Genomic DNA, 10565 nt, shown 5'->3' with positions numbered 1-10565 from the left:
TAGAAGGCCCACTACCTGCTTGTCTCTACGGCATTAAACATATCTATGCCCATAGAAACAAGCAAACCACCAGGCCAAGTTTACAGGTGAGATCTGTGGAGAAGCGAGTCTACTCAGAGTAAGAATGTTTTCAATGTACTTTTGAGCAATAAAAATGGAATGTAATTGAATAGGTTTAGATTGATTGACAGATTTAATGCCATACTGTGGAACAACACAGGCAAAACAATATGTTAGAAGTTACATAATGCACCTTTAATGCTAATTCGAAGTCCAAAGTTTAAAAAAATATGTTTTTGTCTTACGAAAATTAAAAATCACTTGTGAAAAGGAAACTGCAGCTCTGATTAAGAATAGCAGCTCTGTAGTGATCCAGCAAAGACAAGTTAAACACACTGAAATAAAAATTGTGTAATTAGGCCTGTCCCGATAATGACTATATCAACTTATCATTCTATAAATGACAGATAAAGCAATTTTTGGGGTTCAATATTTATTGGGGGGTCAATATTTATTGTGGGTGCTTTTCTTTGTACATGTAGGGAACTTTTCTGTACTACAATTATGTAAATTATGATGAATATTTTAGGTAATATCTCTCCAAACCAAGTAATTACAAAAATATATTAATCTGCCAAATGCACTTTAAGTATTTCAACCAGCTATTTATTTCAGCTCATTTTTTTTAATGATAACATAGAGGTTATGCAAATGCCATCACAGCTTTCTGAATTTTTAGAATTAGTGGCAACATTATATGACTATTAGTGAGTAATGAAATTTTCTTCTGCAAAAGCTCAAAACACGTCTAAAATGTGAAAGAGCTGATACAGTTTAATAATAAATATAAAAGTCTACAACTCTGCTAAATATTTAATTTGTACCTGACATCTATAACAAGAAAATTAGTCAATCAGAAAAGCAGTTAACAGTTAAACAACAGGGACACTGCAGATGCACATTTATCACCGATACAGACTTTGGGATCAGACACAGTTGAACTGATCTTTTCTCTCCCTAAATAACATATTTCTGAGTCTGTGTTTTGAGGAGATTAATTGTTGTGGGGAGAGTTAAAGTGTTCTTTATCTCCTATATTGTTAGCTAACAAGCTAGCTAATGCAGTCACAGCAAGGAGAAACTACTTTCAGTTTCCATTTTGCCGTATAAAGTTAATTTGAACTAAAAAAAATTAGGCCAAAAAAGCAAAGAAACACATTTTGTCTGTTACACAACTCATAGTTCTGTCTTAGTGCCACTCAGTCATAATGTTTCTTCTTTTAGGAAAAAAAAAAAAAAGATATCAGTGCATAACCTCTATACATTTAGAATAGTTTGGGGGGGGGGGGGGGGGGGGGGGTAATTCTGCTTTAGTGTTATTATATCTGCAGCATAATTTAGTTTCAGTATTCTCAATTACTGTTTATAAATTCTTCAACAATAAATTGCACTTCAAAAGTTGTTATCGTGACAGGCCTATGTGTACTAGTTCATTTTCAGTGCTGTGAACTTTTTTTTGTGCATTCTGTGGTCACGGTCCGGGTCTATGTGATGTTGGAAATGGGGTCACTGATTTTGAGGCACCTCCAGTAAAGAGTGCGAGCCAGAGTGAGCACAGCCAGGCAGAGGAGCAGAGCCCAGGACACGTAAATACCACGAGAAGACTTAGCAGAAATCCACGTCCCCGCCTGAAACAGACAGAATACATGAAGAGTGCTACCATTCATTGGGAAGAAGGCATGCGATTCTTTTGGGTATTTAGATCATTATTTTACATTTTGTTAATTGTAAACTGTAATATTGATATAAAATGGCTAAGTAACAGGAAAAAGTCCATTGACTTCCTATTCAAAAAGGTTGAACTGACAGGCCACACCTCTGCATAAGTAACATTTCACTGTAGCAAGTAGCAGTGAACGCTTGCACGAATCACTTAAAATGGTTAAAAGCTTGTAATGTGCCCCTTTAAAATAATTGTTATTGTTATCTGGACTATAGACCGAAAAACATTTGTAAATATTCTCTTTATACTGTAGAAGCCTTTAGTTGGCATATTTTTTATCTTTATCAAGACAAAAATCTATTGACTACCGACTATTAAAATAAGCCCTAGAATACATGCTGAATGATGTTTAAATACAGAACTAAACAGTTTGAACAAATATAACATAAAATACAAGGGCTAAACATTTTTAAAGAGTGTAATTTAATAGATCAAACACGTTTTTTCCAGACTATTCTAAAACTTAAATAATGATAGTGCAGTGCATTGGATTTATATAGTGCCTTTTTGGTATGCAGCAGACTAGTTCCCAACCTGGGCGGCAAAACCCACAGCTTTGTCTAATCAGAGATCCAGGTCATCAAAGTAATTATTCGTGCAAAACTAGCTAATTAAATAGTAAAAAACACAACAATGTTTATGAGAAAAAAACAACAACTATTAATTATTTGTTGAAATAATAAATAAAATAAAGTGGGAGGCGCTTCATGAAAAGAGGTTGGGAACCACTTTCTTCTTTTCTTCCTCTAAAGGTTAAATTTGGACAAGACGTAAACAATTCTTTCAACTAATTGTGATTTCAGTTACGTATTCACTCAATTTTTTACCATGAGTCCAGCAGTGGAAACAGCAAAGACGATAAACAACAAGAAGCACAACAAACTCCGCCTCCTAGGATACCGCCGACCAATAGAGGAGCTGCAAATCCAAAAACAGGTAGTACAAGTGTTACTCATTTTACTCTTCATGTGTCAGATGCCCTCCCACAGATGCAGATTTTCCTTGTGAGTGTATCTTAATAGTAAAAGCTGAAGTTAAATCTGTCAACTGGACAAAATGTAGGAGTGAAGACGTTTCGCTGCTCATCCAAGCCACTTTTGGTCGGTTCACTGTCTTACACTGAAACTGTAAACATCTATTGCCTCCAGCTTCAGTATTAATGGCCTCCATTCAACCTTTAATGGTCCTACTGGCTCACCCTTTTGTTCTCTTTGTTCTTTTTGTTTGCTTTGGGCCTGAGGATGGGGTTATAGATGGGGGAGAGATTATGTCTCAGGCCCTGATTCCTGTTTAAGGAAGGATTGTCTTTCCTAACAAAAATGGCTTCTTCTCCTCTCAAACCATTTATTTTCTCTGGCTAAGATCTGCACCTCACTATCTTCAAAGAAGTGGTTAGAGGCTTTGAGATGGAAATGTACAATAGACTGGGGTCCAGAGGAGCTCTTGTGACAGTGTTGGTACATTCTCTTATGGAGTGGCTGTTTAGTTTCTCCAATGTAATGCTCACTGGACTCTTCACTACACTACAGGAATAGTTATGACTTTCCTTACACAGCGGGTGTGTCTGAAAAACTTCAGAGAATTTTCAGCCAGTTTGAGATTCCAGTCTATTTCAAACCTATAAACACTTTACCACCCAAAGGACAAAACCCGAGCCATAAAGTATTCTACTCCATTCAGTGTAGTGAATGGGGGCCTGAGACATAATCTCTCCCCCATTTATAACCCCACCATCAGACCCAAAGCAAACAAAAGGAACAAAGAACAATATGGTGAGCCAGTAGGACCATTAAAGGTTGAATGGAGGCCATTAAGACTGAAACTGGAGACAGTAGCTGTTTGCAGTTTCAATGTAGGTAGCCCCTTCCTTCAGACAGATAAAAGGCAGTGTCCACCAGCAATTTCACCAGAACTGAAGAAGCGGCTTAGATGAGCAGCAAAATGGTTGACAGTTGACAGATTTAATTTCTACTATGGATCAGACCTGGATGACTGAAGGATTACACAGACATGTGTCTTAATAGAATAATTTGAACTTACACTTTTCTGCAGTGGGGACAACGGGCCAAAGTTCGGTCTGAAAACTCCGTCCACTGAAAGAGAGGAGGTGTGTTAAAATATGGGGGAAAAATGTAGACAATGACTGCAAAATTAACCACTTGCTTGTTTCCTTGGATAAGTTTAATGCCATAGTGGGGAACATTCCAGGCACGGCAGTTTGTATAACAGAAACTAAATTGTATATTGGGATGTATGTACCTTGGTGTCTCTAAAGAAATTATGAACAATGAAGTAAAAGAAGTTTGATGTTAGTACCAGGAAAGTGTTGGCGCAATGCCCACAGATGACCCTGATCCCGACGGGCTGGTGGTGCTGTGGCTCTGGGCTGTCTCTGCCGATGTGCACCGGGCCCAGGTTAATGATGCGCTTACTAACCAGGAGAGAAGAGGACAAATCAGTGACAAGGAAAACTGACATGTTTTTTCATAAATAAAATGAGAAATGATGAAGGAGAAAGTACAGACTTTTTTCAACAGATATTAGATATGTGTCTTGCTGTCGTGGCCAATAACCGATATTTTCCTTAATTTCATCTCCTCATGGAGAAGTTTGGTTTAGAGGAGGGGTCAGTAGCATTTACATACAGACATGACATAGCAAAATACAAAAGAAAAACATGCAAAACTTGACAAAATACAATCAAATTCAGGCTCCACACATCTGCACAATCAGTCCATGTTGTTAATAGATTTTATGAACTGGGGTATGGACAAGTTTTTATACCTGTTATTTTTGCATAATTGAACCCTGTATCTCCTCCCAGACAACAAATATATCTGGAATATAATATAGTGTGTTTTTAATGGAGATAGTGTAAACATAAAGTCTCATCAGTAGCTTCAATATCTCTTCTATTTTCATCGTTACTCACTAGTTCGTCCGTACTCACTGGCTGGGGTACCCGACTTTATTCTTCTTAATGCGTGTTTCTCCCCAAAGAGCACTTAGTAACAGCAGCACTTTGTGACAAAATGAGGCTGATCGCGACCCCAGAAATAAGAGTCGGAAGTGGCGCTCCTGATTAGCTACACTTTGGTGATCCACCCTGACTCTCTTTGCAACTGTAACTGACAAAACTGTCCAGAAGATTGTCACCAGTCTGAGTTCATCTACATGCTGCCTCGATGCGTTACCCACTAAATTTTAAAGTGTGTGCTCAACACTTAGCTATCACCACTCGCTTGCATAGTTAACATGGTACTTCAATCAGGAACATTCCCAAGAGCTTTGAAAACTGCGGTTATCAAGCCTCTCCCAAAGAAGTGCAGTCTTGATGCCACAATACTGAACAATTACCGACCAATCTCAAATCTGCCGTTTTTACGCAAAGTCCTCGAAAAAGTAGTTTACCAACAGCTTATTAAGATTCTCCAAACGAACAACTCCTTTGATGTTTTCCAGTCAGGTTTTAGACCCCACCACAGCACTGAGACTGCTCTTATCAAGGTGACTAATGCTATCCACCTGAACACTGATGCAGGCAAAGTCTCAATCTTGATCATGTTAGATCTGAGTGCTGCCTTTGACGCCGTCAATCATGGGATCATTTTACAGAGATTAGAGGACTGGGTGGCCATCTCTGGTACGGCACTAAGCTGGTTCAAGTCCTATCTAGAAAACAGGGAGTTCTTTGTTGAAATTGTAAAATGTGTGCCAGACAAAATGTTTCTGACATGTGGGGTGCCCCAGGGGTCAATCCTGGGACCCCTGTTGTTCAACCTCTACATGCTTCCGTTAAGCCAGTTAATACGCAGCAATAATGTGTGCTATCAGAACTATGCAGATGGCACTCAGATCTATGTCTCACTGGCAGTGGATTCACTCTGCCACTGCATCCAACAGATCAGTGTGTAAATGCAAAACAACTTTCTCCAAGTAAACTTAGACAAGACTGAAGTCATAGTCTTTGGGCCCCATAAACATAGAGAAAGTGTTAGCAGTCACCCCCAGTCTCTCTCTAAAACCTTCATATCAGGCTAGAAATCTAGGGGTAATAATGGACTCAGACTTGAACTTTAATAGCCACATCAAATCAATAACATCTGCAGTTTTTTACCATCTAAAAACATTGCAAAACTAAAAGTTATACTGGCAAAACCAGACTTAGAGAGACTTATCCATGCATTTGTCTCCAGTAGGATAGACTACTGTAACGGCCTGGTCAAAGCCTCTCCAAACAAGCGTTAAGACAGCTGCAGAATGCTGCTGCTTGGGTCCCAACTAAAAAAAGGAAGTATGAGCACATAAGTCCTGTGCTATGGTCTCTGCACTGGCTTCCTGTAGCTCAGAGAATAGACCTTAAAGCAGCTCTGCTTGTGTACAAGTCTCTCCATGGCCTAGCACCAAAGTACATGTTAGTGCTATGTGAACCATCTTGCACTCAGGACTTCAGGACTTCAGGGACTGGCCTCCTGCTGGTGCCTAGAGTCAGGACTAAACATGGGAAATCAGTGTTTCAGTTTTATGCAGCTAAAACCTGGAACAATCTTCCTGAAGATGTAAGACAAACCTATACTTTGACAATGTTTAAATCCAGGCTCAAAACAGTTCTGTTTACCTATGCATATGACTGAAATGTTTTTATTCTGCACTTTTCTTCTTTAATGTAAATTTTATGCTGATTATTTGTGATTATCTATGTTTTGATTTGTTGTATTGTGATCTTTCTTATTGTCTATACTGTAAAGCACTTTGAATTACCTTGTGTACGAATTGTGCTATACAAATAAACTTGCCTTGCCATCAGATTATATGAAAGAATCCTGCATATCGACTGATATTAGCATGAACATATTGTCTAACTTTAATTTAAAAATTAAAATAAGGATACGTAATATAACACATATCTTGCAAGTACATATGTTGAGCTTAAGTTCTATTCACCAGTAAGGTCTTGGGCAGGCGATTCTCTGAGATGTGACTTTACAGATGAGCAGACAGTTACATGGACAGCGCACATATTTCTTCCCCACAGGAGGATTTTTTATGGGCTGCAAAAATAAAGAGTCAATATTATTCATCTTCATACGACTGCAATTTATGCTAAATCAGCTTTTATCTACTTTTATGTTATAGCTTTCCCTAAAATGTTTCATAGTATGGCATTAAACACATCTTTCTTGCATGTATTAAATTACAAGTGTATTTACTGCTAAGAAATACCTAGAAAAAACATTCTTACTGTGAGAGGGTCGCCTAACTTGGTCTAGTGGAGTCACCTGCTCCTCTCCATAAATAAATGTAAAGGCACTGTACCTGATTTTCACTGCATTAAAATGTGAAGAATGAACTACTTCATTTTAAATGGTTTGCAATGGTACCAAGTTATTCCTCACTTACCTTATGTATTCCTAGCATCCAAATTATTCATGATGAGTTTATAAACGTTTTTCTCAACTCTCAGAGACCAGAGCGGAGATTTGTTGTAACTGTAATACTAACAACAACTAGCATGCTAATGCACACTTCCTGATTATTATTTTATTGTCCATAAAACGCTTAATAATTACATGTTGACAATACACAGGGGTCATATTTTGACCTCAAGAGCTGCTCATACAATATATTTGTATTGGGGCAAGACACATTTTGCTCAAGGAGAAGGGGAAAAAAATGGGTACAGATACTTCAATGCCATACTGTGGTACATTGCAGGCAAAGCAATAACATCTCCATGAAAACAAGCAAATCGCAGACTCTCCAGCAGAAAAGTTAGTATAGTGTTCCTAGTACTGCCCTGCATACAGAGTAGTTACCGACCGTTGCCTCGTTGCAGAAGCTGCACTTGACCACGTGCAGGTGACCTTTGCCCTCCACAGAGATGGCGCTCTGGCACACGCGGCAGCTGATGATGGGGGCGCTGCTGCTGTCAGGACTGCCCTGGGGCGAGTATGGAGGAGGGGGCTCATCTGGGGCTACAGGGAAGGGAGGCACACCTGGAGACAGACCAGTCGGAGTCAACGGGAAAATATATTCCACTAATCAAACGTTTAGACACACCCTCTTATTCAATGTTTTTTTTCCTTTATTTATATACATACATATAGGAAGTAAAATATGTGGAATTATTTAGCAAAGAAAAAAGTTGAATAACTACTAAATATTATGTAATAAAGAAAAAAAATTAAATAACTCTTGCTTTTGACAAAGCTAAGGGTGGCTATTTTGAGGACTTAAATATATGATTCCTTATAACTTGCTTCATATATTTGATGTCTTCTTCATGTATCTAAAATGTAGAAAGTATTAAAAAAAAAAAAAAAAGGAAAAAGAAAAACACTGAATGAGAGAGTGTGTCCAAACTCTTGACTGGTGTTGTTTGAACATACACTTAAATTGTATGTTTTAAGTGTTTAGGATTCTGTTCAAAGTTCACACTTTGAACATGTCCAGGAGAACAACCATTTTTGAGGGTTTATATTTATCGTGGGTACTTTTTCTTTGTAGTAATGTTTTGCTATTTTTCTGCATTGAAGTGTAGAGTTGAATAAATAACTTCTATAACTAATTAAGTGTTTCATTTATTTATTGCAGCTTATGTTTGTTAAAAATAATGTACATATAGAATAGCTGTCCTTGGGAGGGACTCCTGCTTTAGGGTTATTGTGTCCGTGGCATAATTAGTTTCAATGCCACTATTTGTCTATAGTATCATCAGCAAAATATCGCAATTCATAATTTTGTTATTATGACAGGCCTATAGAAGAACTGACAAAAGACTGAAATCTGAACTGACAAACAGTAGTTTGCACAGATCTACACTTTAGTGGGAGTTAGCAGTTTTTATGCAGAATAAGACAGGATATTTTGTTTTGTTTTTCAACCCTACAGAGGAGGACTCATAGTTTTCACCTCAAAGAAAGACAAACCCACGGTCGAGTCTTAAATTGTGAGGAGGTTGTATTTCCTAAAATCTATATGGTCAGTAGTTGCGTTCACATGACATCACAACATAGTAGAAAGCTAACAGTTTAAAACTGAGCAGGAGGACAAGTCAAAATGTGTGGAGGAATTTGCCGTTTAACTGTCAGGTTGCAGATTTGTTGATCTGGTTTATGGTTAATATATCCAATTGCTTGGCCTATCCACATGAAACAAAACCTAGGACGAAGTTCAACATCTTCTCTGTTAGTATAAATAATTTTATAAAGTGGTGCCATTATTTAACCCCAAAGATGTAATTGTTGTCAGTTAAAAAAACTTTGGGATGATAACACTTGTGGATGATAAATGTGGATATTTTGTTCAATAACAAATCTTGCATGTAGTTATATAGACCCCTGCCTAGTCTTTAAAAAAAAAAATCATATTCTCCTTCTCCTTATGATAATGTTGATTTTACCATGGAGTTTGGACGGCAAACCGCAGCCAGGACCTTCGTCTTGATCAGACAGCAGTGGTGAGCGCTCCCCATCGGCCATGGCTCCGGGTCTGGATCAGAACTGTCCAGAACCTGGAATCAGACCAGAGTGAGCCATACCAGGACAAATGTCTGGCTTTCAAATGACATTACAACAAGTACTCTAACCTGTCATATGCACTTCAATTTCTAATCACTGGGCTTTTGCATATGCACAGGACAGAAGAGCAAGCTGAGGCACAACAAAAGGCATGATAAAAATAAAATTGGCCTAAATAAAGATTCAAATACAAATACGCCTATTAAAAACAAATAACTACAAATGATGATAGAATAAAAGACTATAAATAACTATATAAACATTTTAAAGATGTGTCTATCGATATGTACGGTACACATTATAATACAGTAGTCTATTAAACGTAATGATAGTTAGAGATGGCTGTGCCAACCCAGCAGTGTACATTTGTTGACAAACTACAAATTCATGGAACAAAAACAACTAATATATGTCACAAACCTTCACTTGGATTTAGCTTAACATGCAAAGTGAAAAATCTGTTTACCAAAGATGAACTGAACAACCACGGCTTTCCGTCCGCCCAAAACAAATAGGGAAAACGAGGAAGCGAGTACAGGGACTTCGGGGATGTTTAAGCCGCGCAGGAGAGAGGGGAAAGCGTTCAAAGCAGGGGCCAAACCCGCGGCCTCGGCTCGGTACCGGAGGAGAAGCACATGACTCTGCAAAGATTTGCGGCAACGCGGAAATGAACACAAACACAGGTCACATGACACGTGTGAGTCACGAGGTTTTTTGTTTTTTTTTACAGCCAAATAAATTGTAATTCAAATACCTGGTCCTGAATAATGTTGACATCACTAATTGAAAGGTAGGCGAGTTATCTTGTTCTAGGAATGCACTGGTCCAAGCTGTGTTCAAACCACTGACTTTCCGGTTGATGAATGAGCGCTCTTACCACTGAGCTTCATAAAGTAATCTCTGCAGTCGCACAGCCGCCCCTGCTGGAGGTTTTGGTTATTACACAAATATTAAAAAAAAGCATTCAAAATCAAAACGCATACGCACACGTTGGGTTTTCATGCTTTTGGGGCCATTCATTTCCAGACTGAACCCTACCTTCATCATAATCACATTACTAACCTTATCCTAAACAGTAAACATAACCTATTTGACCCATATCTCAACTTTAATATAATAAAAGGATAGGTCATAAGGCCCTGATTAAAAGTCTAATTGATGTGCCCTACCATAGCTGGGAGCATTCCATTCGAAGTAACAATATCCCCATAGAGAATAAGATGGCGGAACCCTCACCAGAAAAGTTACATTGTGGAACTTTA

The 10565-nt window shown here is 38.2% G+C and overlaps 1 protein-coding gene across 1 annotated transcript; it reads right to left on the bottom strand.

Annotated features, from left to right (window-relative positions):
- Nucleotides 1-869: 869 nt before the first annotated feature.
- Nucleotides 870-9966, bottom strand: LOC117386349 (type I phosphatidylinositol 4,5-bisphosphate 4-phosphatase-A-like). The gene is made up of 8 exons (XM_033983700.2): nt 9770-9966; nt 9186-9296; nt 7604-7779; nt 6728-6834; nt 4100-4214; nt 3824-3876; nt 2611-2701; nt 870-1688 (listed from the first exon to the last, which is right to left on the bottom strand). The coding sequence occupies exons 2-8, from the start codon at nt 9262-9264 to the stop codon at nt 1545-1547; spliced, it is 765 nt and encodes a 254-aa protein (XP_033839591.1). The 5' UTR covers nt 9265-9296; nt 9770-9966; the 3' UTR covers nt 870-1544.
- Nucleotides 9967-10565: the final 599 nt, after the last annotated feature.

Source organism: Periophthalmus magnuspinnatus, chromosome 18 (assembly GCF_009829125.3).
Source record: "Periophthalmus magnuspinnatus isolate fPerMag1 chromosome 18, fPerMag1.2.pri, whole genome shotgun sequence".
NCBI classification, from domain to species: domain Eukaryota; kingdom Metazoa; phylum Chordata; class Actinopteri; order Gobiiformes; family Gobiidae; genus Periophthalmus; species Periophthalmus magnuspinnatus.
This window is presented reverse-complemented; position numbering and strand designations above follow the sequence as displayed.

What these genes read in the sequence shown, in the direction of transcription:
- LOC117386349 (XM_033983700.2), bottom strand. Translation starts at nt 9,264, where the DNA reads ATGGCCGATGGGGAGCGCTCACCACTGCTGTCTGATCAAGACGAAGGT. An exon ending in TTTGCCGTCCAAACTCCATG is followed by an intron (nt 7,780 to 9,185) that starts GTAAAATCAACA and finishes GTCTGTCTCCAG; the next exon opens with GTGTGCCTCCCTTCCCTGTA. An exon ending in TGTCCCCACTGCAGAAAAGT is followed by an intron (nt 2,702 to 3,823) that starts GTAAGTTCAAAT and finishes TTGGATTTGCAG; the next exon opens with CTCCTCTATTGGTCGGCGGT.